We start from the raw sequence: 17,826 nt of genomic DNA on the forward strand, positions 1-17,826 counted from the left end.
CCAAAACCTCTAATCCTCGCAATACTTGGCTCCTGCCGCCCACTATAGGCTCTCTTCCATGCGGCAGATGTACATTCTGTCCATATATGCCAAAAACCAAAACCTTTAATAACCCTGTAGATGGAAAACAGTACACCATCAGACAATTTATGAATTGCCAGAGTAGCGGTGTCATATATTCCGCCAAATGCCTATGCCCAAAATTATATATTGGTAACACAATTCAACAACTTAGGAGAAGAATCTCCAAGCATGTTAGTACTATCAATACACAAGAAGACACTCCTCTCTCTAGACATGTTAGATCCTATCACCAGGGAAATGCCAATGCCCTACAATTTTGGGGCATCACCCAAGTCAAATTGGGCCTTAGGGCTGGCAATTTAGATAAAAAATTGTTACAAGAAGAAGCACGCTGGATACATAGGTTAGGCTCCCTTATCCCCAATGGTCTAAATGAGGGCTTTACCTTCGCTGCCTTTTTATAAAATCCTTCATGAACTTTCATTCCAATCATTTAAATAATACGGATCTTATCTAGTTCCTAATATTGACAACTAATTGTATACCATACACCATTATGTGATGCAATCTTCTATATACTATATACAGTTAACCTGTCACAGTACCTACTTTTAGGAGCTATACATTGTCCTTCAGTAAAACATTAACTATGACAACTTTCTTGCTTCCTCTTATAAGCCATCTCGTCTGGAATATAACCTATTACCCCAATCTGGCCTCATCTTCTCCTAAAATACATTAAACATCTGGATTATCTCCAGATGTAATTTCTCACCCACATTGAATCAAATCCAGACGTCATGCTACTGAGCAATGCATCTACATACGTAGCGCCCTGCTTGGTATTTGCTGACACCTCGCGATGACAGCCGTCCCACCTCTAAAGAAACTAACAGTATTACCCGTTTTTACCACAGTGCGCATGCGCCGGGTTCGGCTTGCAATTGGGTGAACGGCTGCCTCACTACATAGGCTAGCCGACATGCCAGTCACACAGTATGATGGCTCGTCCCTCACTGTGAACTCTATTGTCTGTCACTGGGGATGATGCACCCCACGAGGGGTGTCTTCCCTACTATAACAGGAAGCAATTTTTGCACGCGCCGGTGATAGCCCCGAATTTATCCCCTGAAGACACTGCTCTTGCAGTGAAACATGTCGGGGGGGCTAGTGCTCTTTTAAAATTTAACACAGTCGCTGTTTAGCTCCTGCACTTTACATAAGACATAGGCTCTCCAGGCAGTTTGCAGCTGCCGTACATGCTAGCCATATCACGTCCATGAGATGTCAATACCTCTCACATCTCCAATGCTATGCTAACCGACTCTGCACATTTTAATCTTAACTCAATGTTGTACGTCTACTCTTTTTTCATGGCACTCTATTTCTAAAGCTAAATATTAAAAGTTATGTTTTACTACAAGCCATAATTCAAGTAGTAGCTGGGAAACTGGGATATTTGTGCTAATGCACACCAATCTGTCTCTTTGAACTACACATCCCTGCCAGCTACTAGGGTCTTCTTTATTTCGACATAGCTGTATAAGGTCTTGATTTTTGCGGGACAAGTTGTAATTTTTAATAGCACCATTTTAAGGTACATAGAATTTATTGATTAACTTTTATTTTTTTGGGGGGTGAATAAAAAAACCTGCAAATTCGCCACACTTTTTTGCGTCCTAAATTTACGCCGTTTACCCTGTGGTATAAATAACACTAACTTTATTCAGCGGGTTGTTGCGATTGCTACGATACCAAATTTATATAGATTTTGTATGTTTTACTACTTTTACACAGTGAAAACACTTTTTTTCAAAATTATTTCGTTTTTTGTGTCTCCATATTTCAAGAGCTGTAACTTTTTTATTTTTTCGCAGATGCAGTTGTATGAGGGTTTTTTTTTGCACGGGAAGACTTGTGGTTTTTATCGGTACCATTTTGGAGTAGATGCAACTTTTTGATCACATTTTTTTTAAGGCTGGATTCAAAGAAAACAGCAATTTTTGCATGGTTTTTTATTTTATTTTTTACGACGTTCAACGTGCGGGTTAAATTATGTAATAACTTTATAGTTGGGTTGTTACGGACGTGGCGATACCAAATATGTGTAACTTTTTAACTTTTCATTTTGTTTTTTAATAATAAAGCAGTTTGTAAGGGGAAAAAGTGGGTTTTTAATTTTTTAATTTTTTTTTCACTTTTTTTTTCACTTTTTTACTAGTCCCACTAGGGGACTTCAATATGCGATCATACGATTGCATTTATAATACACTGCAATACTTCTGTATTGCAGTGTATTATATGCCTGTCCGTGTAAAACGGACAGGCATCTGCTAGGTCATTCCAGAGGCAAGACCTAGCTGGCATTTACTACAAGCAGACCTGGGGGCCTTTATTAGGCCCCCCGGCTGCCATAGAAGACAGACACTCTGCAATCTTATCACCAGGTGTCGGGATGAGAGGGAGCTCCCTCCCTCTCTCCAAAACAACACAGATGCGGTGCTCGCTATTGAGCGCTGTATCTGAGGGGTTAAACGGGTGAGATTGATACGAATATCTATCTCTCACGTTGGAGCAGGGATGCCCCCAGCCCTCAGCTACCTCTGGCAGCTGAGAGCAGGGAGATTTAACGGCTCCCTACTCTGTTTATTTATTCCGATGCAGTGAAGTAGAAAGGCAATTGCATCGGAATAAAGCCCGTTTGTGACCGAAGTAAAAACACTATGGGGCAGGTTCATGTATATTAAGGGTAAGGCCAGACGGCGCGACACTGACTCGGCCGCAATGCAGCCAACAACTGCGCCGGCAGCATGTTGGTTTTGGCTGTTCAATAGCATATTAATGGTCGCGCGCTGTTGCGGTTAAAATGGCCTTTTACCTGCAAAATCATGCGCCCATTAGTGAATACACCCTTTATGGACACACGATTTTGCAGGTAAAGGAACGTTTTACCTGCAAAAAAACGCGGCTATTAACAGGCTATTTGACAGCCACGCCAAACATGGTTCTGGCACGGTTGTTGGCTGGGTCATTCCTGCTCCGTCTGGCTTTACCCTAATAATAATCTTGGACTAGAACTTCAAGTTTCTTTAATGTCCTGGCACCTTTGTTTTTGAATATTATATAAGTAATTTTGAAAGAAGTTCTGTTGAGAGTATTTGCATACAGATTTGGTCAGCCTGTCCCAGGATGCAGAAAATTTGTATTAAAATATATACCACGTTTATTTTGTATTATATATTTGTTAAAAACCCCTGGAAAGCCTTCTGTACAATCCTATTTAATTAAAATAATATATCTTAGTTTTGGTCCCAAAAATTATGGAGACTGCATGGTAAACATCCAAGTTAAACATCTTGCATGGATAGATTTTGTTTTGTTTGTTAAACCAACTGTCCATTGATTCCTTTGACAGTAATATGGGGGGAAAAAGAAAACCGACACAGAGTGCTCCTCTGGGGTGATAACGTAGGTGCAGGGTGGATAGTGATAACACGGGTGTATGCAGGGCCGCCATCAGGGGGGTATTAGGGGTAGTGGTGTGAGGGGCCCGGCCAAAACTAATTGAAAGGGGGGCCCGGCAACTGCCTCGACATTCTTTTGGTAGGGTAGGGCCCGTTTTTTTCACCAAAAGAATGCCGTGAGCTGCTGCTGCTGCTGCGGGCCCCCTCCCCTCGTCATGGGGGGCCGTCAAACCGTCCGCCCGCGCGCGCACCCGATTGCGCGCACAATGAAACTGCCGCGCGTGCGCACTCGCGAGCGCGCATCCACGAACGCCCGCACTGGAGACCGCCCGCGCGCGCACCCGCGATCGACCGCGAACGAAGCGCGCGCAGCCGCGGACACACATGGACAAAACTTACCTGGAGCCTGGCTGGAGGTGAAGGACTGGACGTCTGGACCGAAGACCTCCCCTGGAAGACATCGCCGGAAGAGGACTGGAGTGGGAGCAGCTCTTCTGACACAGTGAGTAAATTATCTCAAAGTGTTGTTTATGTATGGCCCTGTTTACACAGTATTTTGCAGGCAAAAAAAAATCTGCCTCAAAATTCCTTAAAGAATTTTGAGGCAGATTTTGCCCTGCCCACACTATCTTGCCGCGTTTTTTTGCTGCGTTTTTTGCTCGCGGCGATTGAGGACAGCAGACAAAAAACGCAGCGAAAAATGCATTTTCTGCCTCCCATTGATTTAGATGGGAGGTCAGAGGCGGAACCGCGGCAAGAAAGGACGTGCTGCTTTTTCTTTTTTCCGCGACTGGCTCCCATTGATTTCAGATTAAATCAATGGGAGGCGGTTTTGGAAGTTGTTTGGTGCTGATTCTGACGCAGTGTCCGAGTCAATATCAAGGCCCAAAAACTCTGTGAACTGGGCCTTATTGTTAGGGCTTATTCAGACGAACGTGTAATACGTCCGTGCAACGTGCGTGATTTTCACGCGCCTCGCACGGATCTATGTTACTCTATGGTGCCGTGCGGACTGTCAGTGTTTTTCACGCAGCGTGTGTCCGCTGCGTAAAACTCACGACATGTCCTATATTGGTGCATTGTTCGCGCATCACGCACCCATTGAAGTCAATGGGTGCGTGAAAATCACGCTCAGCACTTCCGCAGCAGTATAAACTATGAATGAAATTAGAAAAGCACCACGTGCTACAAACATACAAACAGTGTCATAATGATGGCGGCTGCGCGAAAATCACGCAGCCGCGCATCATACGCTGCTGACACACGGAGCTGTTATGGACCTTTTGCATGCGCAAAACGCCACGTTTTTTGCGCGTGCAAAAAGCACACGCTTGTGTAAATCCGGCCTTAGGGTAGGAACACACTAGGCATGAACACTGCGGATTTTATGCAACACATTTTATTGTGGATAATCCGTAGCGTATCACAGTCGCAGCAGAGGGGGTCAGATATGAACAAATCTCATCCACACGCTGCAAAAATAATGGACCTGCAGTGTGGCTTTGGCTTTTTAAGTCGCATGTCAATGTATTCTGTGGAATCGCTGCTCCTCTGTTGCGGAAATGCTGCGATTCTGCCGCAAAAATCACACAAGAGAAGAAAAAAAAGGTACTTTTTTAAATTGATAAAGTTTAGACTTCCCCCGGCCGTAGTCCTGGTGATGCGATCCTCTATTCTTAGCGCAGCCCTGCCTCCTGTCATGACGTTTCATCCCATGTGACTGATGCAGCGGTCACATGGTCTACAGCGTCATCCCAGGAGGCGGGGCTACGTTCAGAAGAGAGAGATGCGTCACCAGGACTACGGCCAGGGCAAGTCTAAACTTTTTTTTCCCTGCAGGATTCCCGCAGCGGACACGCCTCACGAAACCTGCGCCGCTATTTGGTGCGGTTTTGCTGGCAGAATTCCCTGCGGCTCCCGGGATAAGCTGTGTAGTTTTACTCAGCATATCCGCCTAGTGTGTCCCTTATGATGTCGCTCCTGGAGCTGCTGCCGCTCTCTAAATAGGCAGTTGGTCCAGTAGAATTTGGAATTATTTTTTTTTGTGAACCAGCTTAAAAAAATACAAAACTTTTGTGTTAGGGCCTGTTCACATCACTGTTCGCTTCCGCTCCGGGGTTCCGTCTGAGGTTTCTGTCGGGTGAACCCCGCAACGGAAAGTGAAAGTGATAGCACAGCTTCCGTTTCCATCACCATTAGCGCAGTCGACTGCGCTATTAATTCCGTCCGAAAACCAGCCGGAATGGTGACGAACTACCGCTCCGGGGTTCCGTCTGAGGTTTCTGTCGGGTGAACCCCGCAACGGAAAGTGAAAGTGACAGCACAGCTTCCGTTTCAGTCACCATTGATCTCAATGGTGACGGAAACATCGCTAATGGTTTCCGTTCGTCACCATTCCTGCTGGTTTTCGGACGGAATTAATAGCGCAGTCGACTGCGCTAATGGTGATGCAAACGGAAGCTGTGCTATCACTTTTACTTTCCGTTGCGGGGTTCACCCGACAGAAACCTCAGAAGGAACCCCGGAGCGGAAGCGAACAGTGATGTGAACAGGCCCTAACACCAAAGTTTTGTATTTTTTTAAGCTGGTTCACAAAAAAAAATAATTCCAAATTCTACTGGACCAACTGCCTATTTAGAGACCGGCAGCAGCTCCAGGAGCGACATCATAAGGGACACACTAGGCGGATATGCTGAGTAAAACTACACAGCTTATCCCGGGAGCCGCAGGGAATTCCGCCAGCAAAACCGCACCAAATAGTGGCGCAGGTTTCGTGAGGCGTGTCCGCTGCGGGAATCCTGCAGGGAAAAAAAAGTTTAAACTTACCCCGGCCGTAGTTTAAGTGACGCATCTCTCTTCTGAACGTAGCCCCGCCTCCTGGGATGACGCTGTAGACCATGTGACCGCTGCAGCAGTCACATGGGATGAAACGTCATGACAGGAGGCGGGGCTACGCTAAGAATAGAGGATCGCGTCACCAGGACTACAGCCGGGGCAAGTCTAAACTTTTTTATAAATTTAAAAAAGTGGCTTTTTTTTTTTTCTCATTTGTGATTTTTGCGGCAGAACCGCAGCATTTCTGCAACAGAGGAGCGGCGATTCCACAGAATACATTGACATGCGACTTAAAAAGCCAAAAAGTCACACTGCAGGTCCATTATTTTTGCAGCGTGTGGATGAGATTTGTTCAAATCTCATCCCCTCTGCTGCGACTGTGATACGCTGCGGATTTTCCACAATAAAATGTGTTGCATAAAATCCGCAGTGTTCATGCCTAGTGTGTTCCTACCCTAAGGCCGGATTTACACAAGCGTGTGCTTTTTGCGCGCGCAAAAACGTGGCGTTTTGCGCTTGCAAAAGGTCCATAACAGCTCCGTGTGTCAGCAGCGTATGATGCGCGGCTGCGTGATTTTCGCGCAGCCGCCATCATTATGACACTCTGTTTGTATGTTTGTAGCACGTGGTGCTTTTCTGTTTTCATTCATAGTTTATACGGCTGCGGAAGTGCTGGGCGTGATTTTCACGCACCCATTGACTTCAATGGGTGCGTGATGCGCGAACAATGCACAAATATCGGACATGTCGTGAGTTTTACGCAGCGGACTCGCGCTGCGTGAAAATCACTGACAGTCTGCACGGCACCATAGAGTAACATAGGTCCGTGCAAGGCGCGTGAAAATCACACACGTTTCACGGACGTATTACACGTTCGTCTGAATAAGCCCTAACAATAAGGCCCAGTTCAACGTTTTTGGGCCTTGATATTGACTCGGACACTGCGTCAGAATCAGCACCAAAAAACTTCCAAAACCGCCTCCCATTGATTTAATCTGAAATCAATGGGAGCCAGTCGCGGAAAAAAGAAAAAGCAGCACATCCTTTCTTGCCGCGGTTCTGCCTCTGACCTGCCATCTAAATCAATGGGAGGCAGAAAATGCATTTTTCGCTGCGTTTTCTGTCTGCTGTCCTCAATCGCCGCAGGCAAAAAACGCGGCAAGATAGTGTGGGCAGGTCAAAATCTGCCTCAAAATTCGGTGCGCGCTTCCAGGCGGTCGCCGGTGCGCATGCGCGGGAGTTTGCGTGGTGCGCGTGATCGGTCGCACGGGCGGCGGTGTTTGACGGCCCCCATGCTACCCAGGGCCGCCATCAGGGGGGGTATTAGGGGTACTGATGTGAGAAGCCCGGCCAAACCTAATTGAAAGGGGGCCCGCAGCTCATGACATTCTTTTGGTGAAAAAAACGGGCCCCATTGCAGGGGCCTGTTTTTTTTCTACCAAAGGCAAGTCGCGGCAGTTTGCCGGGCCCCCCTTTCAATTAGGTTTGGCCGGGCCTCTCACATCAGTACCCCTAATACCCCCCCTGATGGCGGCCCTGGGTACCATGATATAGTACTGGACGGAGTACCGTTAACAGGCGGTGCCACGGTAGGGGGGCCCAGAAAATGTAGCTGTAGGGGGCCCTGAAATTCCTGATGGCGGCCCTGGGTGTATGTATGAGAAATACACTCACCTTTTAGAGTTTTGCTAGGTGGTCGGCACAACTCGATCATCAAGCATATGGAGCCTTGGTGCTCCGTACTTAGGCAGTCTGCTGACCCCCGGAGTGAACACTGGTGGCTTAGAAGTCAGCAGGAGCCGATGTGGAGAATAGGTCCCAAATGGTTTGAAAAAACGATCACTCTTTGTTGAAGGAGCTCCTGCACTTGAGTGGAAGATTTAGCCGAATCCCCAGTTATGGAAGAGACTATATTTCCTACCCACTGAGCGGCTCTTCCATAACTGGGGATTCGACTAAATCTTCCACGCAAGTGCAGGAGCGCCTTCAACAAAGAGTGATCGTATTTTCAAATCATTTGGAACCTATTGATTCCTTTATGTTGGTTCCTTTAAATGTTTTTTTTTCCTGGTACATAAATATTGATGGCTTATCCATAGGAACGCCCATCAATATATAATCAGTGGAGACGTTCTCTCTTACCCCACGATTAGCAGAGCGCCACGTCCTATTCATTGTTGACACAGTAGCTCATCCTTACAGGTGGTGCCTGATACTTCAGCTCAGTCTTTCATTCTGCTGATCAAACATTGTATGTAGGCCATCGAACTATGTCTATACATCAAATATATGCCAGATGCATGTTTCAAATGTAGTTGGCTACAAATTTAAGTAAACATCTAAATGTAGTGACCATGTATGAACTGTTTAAATGAAAAGCACTTCACTTCAAATTCTAATTTCAAATATGCATTTCATTCCAATAAATGGAAACTCTCCTGAAATGTTCTAAAATAATAAGATAATTTTTTTTATTTTTAAATTTTTATTTTGGGTTTAATGTTTCAAGTTGTATTAAGTACTAATAATTTATTTTTAAAAGTGTCGTCATAGTCTTCTATTGATGTTACTGTCTCATCTCGGTTCACTTCTGAAGTAACATGACTTTCTCAACTAGTATAGAGTCTTGCTAAAGAGAATCATGTTACTTTCTGTCATCTGAACCACTTACCTGTAACCAGTAATTATAATCTGTAAGTAAAATCATTTAGATTATTATACAACCCAGTCTAAGAATAGGGGTCTAAATCTGACGGCTTGCTTTACACATTACAAGTAGGTCTTTTGTTTTAAGAAGTTAAATGCTGGCCTTTCTTGTGGAAGATTATTCACAAAAAATCACGTTTTCTTAGTCGCCTCCTACATGTAGAAAGACTCCGCTTTTAAATAATAAATGACATTGCCTTCCATCCATCTAAGTGCTTATATGATTGATACAAGGCAAAGGTCCCAGAAAGTTCTAGCAGTAGTATTTATCTGTTGGAAAGTGTTATATCATTTGTGGTCCTTTCTTTTGGCAGGTACACGCTGGCCGCTCAGGACCTGGTAATGCGCGCTAGAGGTGTCCTGAAAGACAGAGGTTGGAGAATATCAAATGACAGGCTGGGCTCAGGAGATGACATCTCTGTCTACGTCATCCCATTAATACATGGCAATAAATTGACATGAAGAAATCGGCTACAAGTGCAGGGAATGTTTATTATGTACTGTAAACATGTTGTGAATAAGAACCTATGTAGAATTTTCACTACTGAAATAAGGCATTGCACAAACCCCTTGTGCATTTGGAACCTCAGAGTATATGTAATCGCTGCTAATGTCTTATGATTTCTTGTGTTGTACACTAAAGATCCAAATCCTGTTTTGGTTTCCTTCTGCTGCAATGTAGTTTTCAACATTACGGTACGGTCAGTAAAACTGTGCATATTTACATTTGGATAGGAGTAAAGTGTAGAGAAGTTAATCCGTCCTCCATGAAGTCTACCTGTAGTTATACATAAAGGAATACTGATCAGGATTTACATTATACTGTTAGAGTGCACGATTTCAAGATTTCTAGAGCAGGGTTGGCAATCGTCCATTCACTGACAATCTGTAAAAATTGGGGACTTTAAGCCGTTGTTTATAATAATAATAATTTTAAAGAAAAATAACAATGGTGTTTTTGACATTGAAGAAACATGTACAGTGAATTGTGATTGAAATTATCATCAGTCCACAATATATGCAATTTTGTGTCTGAGCAGTGGTTTTCCAATTTGTCTGTAAAAATGTAGATAAATGTAGGACCCTGTTACAGAGACCCAGCTGCATGTACTGCTCGATATCCATTCTGCATGCTGGGATAGATTCACATTCGCTATCTCCCGGATTTCCATAACATGGAACCTCTGTTGCAAAGCTCTGGTTTACAATGCAAGCAGCACAGTAAGGCCCCATCAAGAATATAGGAACTAGTGATTTTTCTACTCTCTATCCCCAGCTTGCAGCACGGATATCGGGTAGTCCCTAAAATAATGCAAAATCAGATGATGTAATGTATTGAAATCGAACAGAATATTGTAAGTACTGAGCAATATTATACTCTTATTTATAACTGCAGGTTCACATTATTAAGTTTGCCTTTCAGGCAGGATCCATGTGTCCTTAAAGTCCTTAAAACCAAATGTACCTGTATCTTAATGGGGTTGGATGATTTCCGTACCCAGCTTACAATTAACAGCGCTCTATAACCTTTAGTGAATTTAGCCTTGATGTTCAGAACCCTAAAACTGGAGGAGTTGTGGTACAAATGGAGGAGCTTTACGTGAAGTAGATTATGTAGCAAGTTACCAGTAGAGAACAATTGTTACATTTCAACTATGTGACTCTACTGAATACTATTTAGGTTGTTTTTTGTTATCTGACCTTTTTATTTACAGAGCGAGACCATATAACCAATATAATACAGCAGCAATTTAATTTAATGGTCCATAGTATGACTTGTAAAGATTATAAATGATATCTAATGAAGAATAATTAGTAGAAGTATTGTTTACGGTTCTCATATTCTGCATCATTTCTAGAAGAGTCCTCAACACCCATAATCTATCTGTTCTATTAGACCTTACTGTCCGACCCATAGCTTTTGTTTGTGTCAAAGCATTTTATCTACGCCGCATGCTAAATCCAGTTTGAAGACGATGGCTGCTTTATTTTCATCCTCATCTACCCATAGCAAACAGAGAAATCCATTTAATGTTCACATACGTGCTGATATCAGTCATTCAGAGGACACCAGAAATGTCATAAAGCTCATGGATTCCCGACAGTACCACTGATGCCAAGTCTAGCTTCAGCCTGCACAGGATAGATAATCGCATTAGATTTATATTGCATTCAACATTTCTTTGGCTCCAGATAAATTAAATCTATCTGACACATTTCCCTCCTGAATGCTTTCTTAAGAAAACCATATTATTCTGAATTAATTTTTTCCTCGTAGTTTTAATGGCATATGCACCGACCATCCACTGGTCTATCCTGGGAACACTTGGACCAGGCTGTTGTTTAGCTCTTATATTCGCGTATCATTTCAATTGTATGGCCAGCTTGTGCTAACTGACTGAATTACAGAGAAAACTGCTGGACTATTAAGAAGATTACCACCCAGCTGGTGACTACGATTTCATAAATAATCCATGTGATATTAGGCCGTGATTAGATTCTGGAGGGTTATTTATTTCTCTTTCAGGCACACAGAATGGAAATTCTGCAGCTTTTCCGTGCGGATTTGTATACGGACCATCCATAGCAGATTAAAGTACCAGCCATGTGGATGAGATTTAAAAGAAAAAAAAAATTCCTCCACATGCTGAGGAACATTTTCCACACGGAAAACCGAGCATGCTGCGGATTCTCAAATCCTTCTGTTACGAATGTTTACAGCGGATTTCACCCTTTTCAACGTAGAAGGGGTAAAATCCCAAAACTGCATGTAACCCATGCAGAATTTGAATTGAAGGAATCCACAACAAATCCACGTGCGTGGGCACCCTTTGTTCAAATCTCACCCAAATTCGCTTGAACAATCCTCAGCATTTCCGTCCCGAGTGCAAGGGGCCCTGATAGTGACCAGTTTGTCAGAAATGGTGCTGGCATAGCTTAAAGAGTAACTGCACTTTCATAAAACTTTTGATAGTTACACTTTTGAGTTTTGTCAGCTGCTCTTCATCAACTGTTTTTGTCTGCATGTACTGTAAATTGGGGGAGTCTTGAAATTTTCAACTAATATTATTTTAGGGACAGTAGGTATCCATTTTGTCATAATTTAGAACTAGTGTTAGCAATTTTCTCAATTCTGTTCATATATGATTAGCTGTGATTGAATACAGATCTGCTTTTGTCTTAATTAAAAATTATAGTATCCTTCTGTGAAATAAACTGAAATCCATTATTTAATTTTTTATGACCGAGTGGATAGAATGTACCACACTGGCAAGTTTGGTCATTTGAAACTGAAACATATGGTATAATGTTGTGAGGAATTCCCAAGCTTAAACCTATGGTTGAATTAATCCGCTGCACAGTTTTAGCCAATAATATATTGAGGAAAAAAATATTGCAAAGAGAACACTTAACGTGGCATACACACTAAAAATATATATTTCTCCTGACTTCCCCATAAACATGCATTCTCAACTTGGCCGAAGGTGCATGTATATTTCAATGGGAAGAGGAGAACTAGTCACAGCCAGACACATTAAGGCTCTGTTCACACTAGTGTCATATTGACTAATAATGAGGTCCATCATGTTTCTGTCAAAATTTCCATATTTTTGACAGCAAAAATAACGCTGCAGGCGCTGCATACATGCTGTTAAAATACTGGAAACCCTAACTGAAAACCGTAGCGTAAACAGCGCATACGAATTACTTAGAAATAGTGTTTTTTATGATCGGTTCACATCATGTCTTAATGCTTACATCTGAGATGAGCATTCGGAGTCCTTTTTTTGTGGGATAACCCCTTTAAGTCTGTATTTATAACCTATCCACAGGTTTGGTGATAAATGTATGATTGCTGGGTTCCCGACCGATCACTACACCAAGAGTCTCGATCTCCCCGCTGCTTCTCACTGCAAGACCACAGTGAAGAGGAGTTTGAATGGAGCAATGATCACACGTGCCCTTCCACTCCATTTAATGTCTATAGGGCCTAAAGAAACAGATGTCTAGTAAAAGTGAGGTCCCAGCAGTGTGGCCCTCAGCGTTCGAACATTTAAAACCTAGTCTGTTAAAATGTATTTTGTGAGATAACCCCTATAAGTCACTCTTGTATAATGCATCTTTTATCTAATTAATTTTGCAGAACAAGATTTCATAAATGTGATGCAAAGCACTTGCACCATTTTTCTTAAGAACATTCCACCACTTTTTTGCATTTAATTTAATACATACTTCACAATGGGCCTCATGTTGGTTTGGCACTCCTATGTGTAAACAGGGAGATGTGCTGCCGACATGATGGAAATGGATGGGGACAAACGATCCTAATAACAATCCATGGACCCCTTATGTAACCGATCATTTCCCCTTGTGAAAGGAGCATATGAGCGCCGATCGACCAACTTTCTCCTCATTCGGTGCTTGTTTTCGAGTCCCATGTTGTTCCGTGTAAAAGGACCTTTACTGTAGTGGGCAGCAACTAAATTGTACCTTTATATATAGTATGCTGTGGTGTATGCAAAGCAACTAAAGGTGCAACTTGGACCAGCCTGTTTCAGCTTCTAAATATCTGTTTGTCCTATTACTACTCTGTTTTACATGAACTATATGAAATACAACAATTTTTATCAAGATTTCAAGTCTATGTAAGTACCTTTAGAAATACCTATAGAAATTCTTACATAGTAGATATCATAAGAATGTTAAGTTAAATAACCATTAATTGTTGACCATTTTAAAATTGAGCCAAGATGGCTTATCCAGAATAAAAATAGTTTTCTTTAATGTTGCCTATGCTGATAGTTAAAACAAGTGTCCATTCTATTAAATCTACCCCTAACTAAACTTAATGTATGTTTTACATTTTCCCCTACTGAAAGATCATATCATCTACATGTTTAAGCCAGCAGCAAAATGAATTCCAAGAAACTCTTGGAATTGAATTTTTAAACACATTTGTGTAATACCTTCAATTTTCAGAGCTGGCTTGTCTTGTTGGAGTTAGGGTGAAAGGTTTTATCTCCCTTTTGTAATGTTCTCAGATGCACCGTCTTGTATTGTGCGTTGGTGATCTCTGTGTAGCATCAGAACACTTTTTTTTTGTTTTTTTTTAAATTATAGATATATATATATAATATATATAATTTATTCTGGCATGGATGATCTTTTCCACCCTTCTCCTATCTGAATCCTCATTCTTCTATTATCGAGTTATGCATGGCCTAGAATGTAGCATTCATCGTTGCATACGTATTGCGTGATTGAGAGCTGCTATTTTTTTTTTTAAGTTCTAGAAAACTATTAAGGCTTTTTTTTTTTAGGCCGGAGCTGCCACTATTACTACTGTACACAGTACAAGGGATATATCATGTACAATTTCTGTGTTTAATAGAATTACTAGCACATGTACAACCAAGAATTCCCTGTTTGAAGTAATAGCAAAAATCCGCATATTTGCATAAGATGATGTTCTATGGGAAAAAGCAAGCTTATGGGAAAGTTTTTCCCGGCCTTACAGGATAGGATCCGATCCTGTCCTTGGCTCGAACTATGACTGATACTGTCACGTTTCGGCAATGTGCAGAGAGCCTTAGTTGGATTGCCACTGCCGATTCTTATTACCCAATATTTCATTGTTTTCACATATTACTCGACACTGTATCCACACCATAACCTTTCCCTGGGATACTAAGTGTTACGACAGAAAACTGGAACAACAACTAAGACAAGTTTCTTAAAACGTTAAGTTGTTAGTCTGTCAGAATATCAGGAAACTGGGAAAGATCGCCACAAGTACAAAATACGCATGTAAACAACCCAATTGAATCTTAAAATCTTAGGTGCAGCCGATAGTCCTGTTCTTTTGCACTACCTTACTGTTTCTAGGCAAGAAGACACCAAATCCCTGTATTGGTTCAAGTAATATTTGATGATCTGATATTTAATATTGCACCATAGCTTGTAACTGGAAAAATAAGTTCCCCGTTTTGCTTCTAGGAATGTTTATTTAGTACTAGTATGTAGAATTCTTGTCTGTCTTGATTTAATAATCATGTGGCATTTTAAAGAGAGAATGTCCCTAGGTTTGGAGTCACTAAACCCCCAGCATGCCATTATGCAGCAGTGGTTTAGTGTTTCAAACCTGTCCACGTAAGAAAAAAAAAACTGGGCATTTCGGGAACAATTAGTAAATTACAACTTACCGATAGACGTCCGGCAGCATTGGGCACATGCACCTTGTGCAGATGAAGCCGAGGACCGTACACCTGTCACTTCCAAGCTCATCTCGGTAATTTGGCTAACTTTACCTTACTAACCATTCCTGAAACTGCTGTTTTTTGACGTGGGCGCGTTTGGAACACTAAAACTCGGCTGTATAACAAGATGCTGGTGATTTAGTAGCGCCAAACCTAGTGACAGGTTCCCTTTAATAATTCTTGTGTGTATGTTTTGCTCATACCTTTTATTCCATTTGCTAATATCTTTAACTTTGCTCGACCAAAACTGTAGATGGTGGTTGTATTTTAAATGAAGTCTATTTGTAAATGTTGTATAATGTACCAAATGGATCTAAATGAATGAACTAATGTTTCAGCCTCTTTTGTGAATGTGAAATGTACGGTAAGTCTTTTGTAGCCTGGGGAAAAAGTTTAGTACTTGATTATATATTTTATGTCTTTAGAAATGTATTTAAAGTGATGCAATTACAACAAGAAAAAATATATCAAAGTTTAAAAAATATCTATAAAATATAAATGTATATAGCTCAACTCTCCCTGTGCCTGTTTTTCATTTATTGTGAATTTTATTTGGAGTTTGCTGTATTCATTTCTGAGAAGTGAAAAGGACAACAGACATAATTAAGAATGAAGAAAATAATTGTTGAAATATAAGCATTAAACCAAGTGGAAATATTGATCACACATACAACTCCTATCACGAGTGTAAGGATCCCACAGAGTGATTGAATGATAAATTTGGATTAAATTCATCAGATGCAAATGAACATCCAATCGTGTGTTTATGCCCTTCGCAACCTGTTTGCTTTTTATAGTTTAGACCAGGCAAAATTATTTTTTAAACACTTTTCATGAACCGTGACATTCCCAAGAAGCTCTGCATTGTTAGAAATTACCAGATCCAACAGAGCATTACCTCAAGTCGGGTCTTCCACACACTGAGCCAAAAAATTATCCTGCAACATTTTGCAGTTGAAGTACACTACCGTTCAAAAGTTTGGGGTCACCCAGACAATTTTGTGTTTTCCATGAAAACTCACACTTATATTTATCAAATGAGTTGCAAAATGACTAGAAAATATAGTCAAGACATTGACAAGGTTAGAAATAATGATTTTTATTTGAAATAATAATTTTCTCCTTCAAACTTTGCTTTCGTCAAAGAATGCTCCATTTGCAGCAATGACAGCATTGCAGACCTTTGGCATTCTAGCTTTTAATTTGCTGAGGTAATCGGGAGAAATTTCACCCCATGCTTCCAGAAGCCCCTCCCACAAGTTGGATTGGCTTGATGGGCACTTCTTGCGTACCATACGGTCAAGCTGCTCCCACAACAGCTCTATGTGGTTGAGATCTGGTGACTGCGCTGGCCACTCCATTACAGATAGAATACCAGCTGCCTGCTTCTTCCCTAAATAGTTCTTGCATAATTTGGAGGTGTGCTTTGGGTCATTGTCCTGTTGTAGGATGAAATTGGCTCCAATCAAGTGCTGTCCACAGGGTATGGCATGGCGTTGCAAAATGGAGTGATAGCCTTCCTTATTCAAAATCCCTTTTACCTTGTACAAATTTCCCACTTTACCAGCACCAAAGCAACCCCAGACCATCACATTACCTCCACCATGCTTGACAGATGGCGTCAGGCACTCTTCCAGCATCTTTTCAGTTGTTCCGCATCTCACAAATGTTCTTCTGTGTGATCCAAACACCTCAAACTTCGATTCGTCTGTCCATAACGCTTTTTTCCAATCTTCCTCTGTCCAATGTCTGTGTGCTTTTGCCCATATTAATCTTTTCCTTTTTATTAGCCAGTCTCAGATATGGCTTTTTCTTTGCCACTCTGCCCTGAAGGCCAGCATCCCGGAGTCGCCTCTTCACTGTAGACGTTGACACTGGCGTTTTGCGGGTACTATTTAATGAAGCTGTCAGTTGAGGACCTGTAAGGCGTCTATTTCTCAAACCAGAGACTCTAATGTACTTGTCTTGTTGCTCAGTTGTGCAGCGGGGCCTCCCACTTCTCTTTCTACTCTGGTTAGAGCCTGTGTGTGCTGTCCTCTGAAGGGAGTAGTACACACCGTTGTAGGAAATCTTCAGTTTCTTGGCAATTTCTCGCATGGAATAGCCTTAATTTCTAAGAACAAGAATAGACTGTCGAGTTTCACATGAAAGCTCTCTTTTTCTAGCCATTTTGAGAGTTTAATCGAACCCACAAATGTAATGCTCCAGATTCTCAACTAGCTCAAAGGAAGTTCAGTTTTATAGCGCCTCTAAACAACAAAACTGTTTACAGCGGTGCTAACATAATTGCACAAGGGATTTTCAAGTGTTTTCTAATCATCCATTAGCCTTCTAACACAGTTAGCAAACACAATGTACCATTGGAACACTGGAGTGATGGTAGCTGGAAATGGGCCTCTATACACCTATGTAGATATTGCATTAAAAACCAGACGTTTGCAGCTAGAATAGTCATTTAGCACATTAACAATGTATAGAGTGTATTTCTGATTAATTTAATGTTATCTTCATTGAAAAAAACTGCTTTTCTTGCGAAAATA

General features: G+C 41.7%; 1 protein-coding gene across 1 annotated transcript in view; it reads left to right on the forward strand.

Moving 5' to 3' along the window:
* The window catches only part of PPM1H (protein phosphatase, Mg2+/Mn2+ dependent 1H), a 207,189-nt gene extending 191,390 nt beyond the window's left edge, over positions 1-15,799 (forward strand). Inside the window, exon 10 of the mRNA XM_075856778.1 lies at positions 9,344-15,799. Within this exon, the coding sequence (XP_075712893.1) occupies positions 9,344-9,491 (148 nt within the window). The 3' untranslated portion in view covers positions 9,492-15,799. The remainder of the gene's footprint in view (positions 1-9,343) is intronic.
* Positions 15,800-17,826: the final 2,027 nt, after the last annotated feature.

Source organism: Rhinoderma darwinii, chromosome 3, assembly GCF_050947455.1.
Source record: "Rhinoderma darwinii isolate aRhiDar2 chromosome 3, aRhiDar2.hap1, whole genome shotgun sequence".
Classification (NCBI taxonomy): domain Eukaryota; kingdom Metazoa; phylum Chordata; class Amphibia; order Anura; family Rhinodermatidae; genus Rhinoderma; species Rhinoderma darwinii.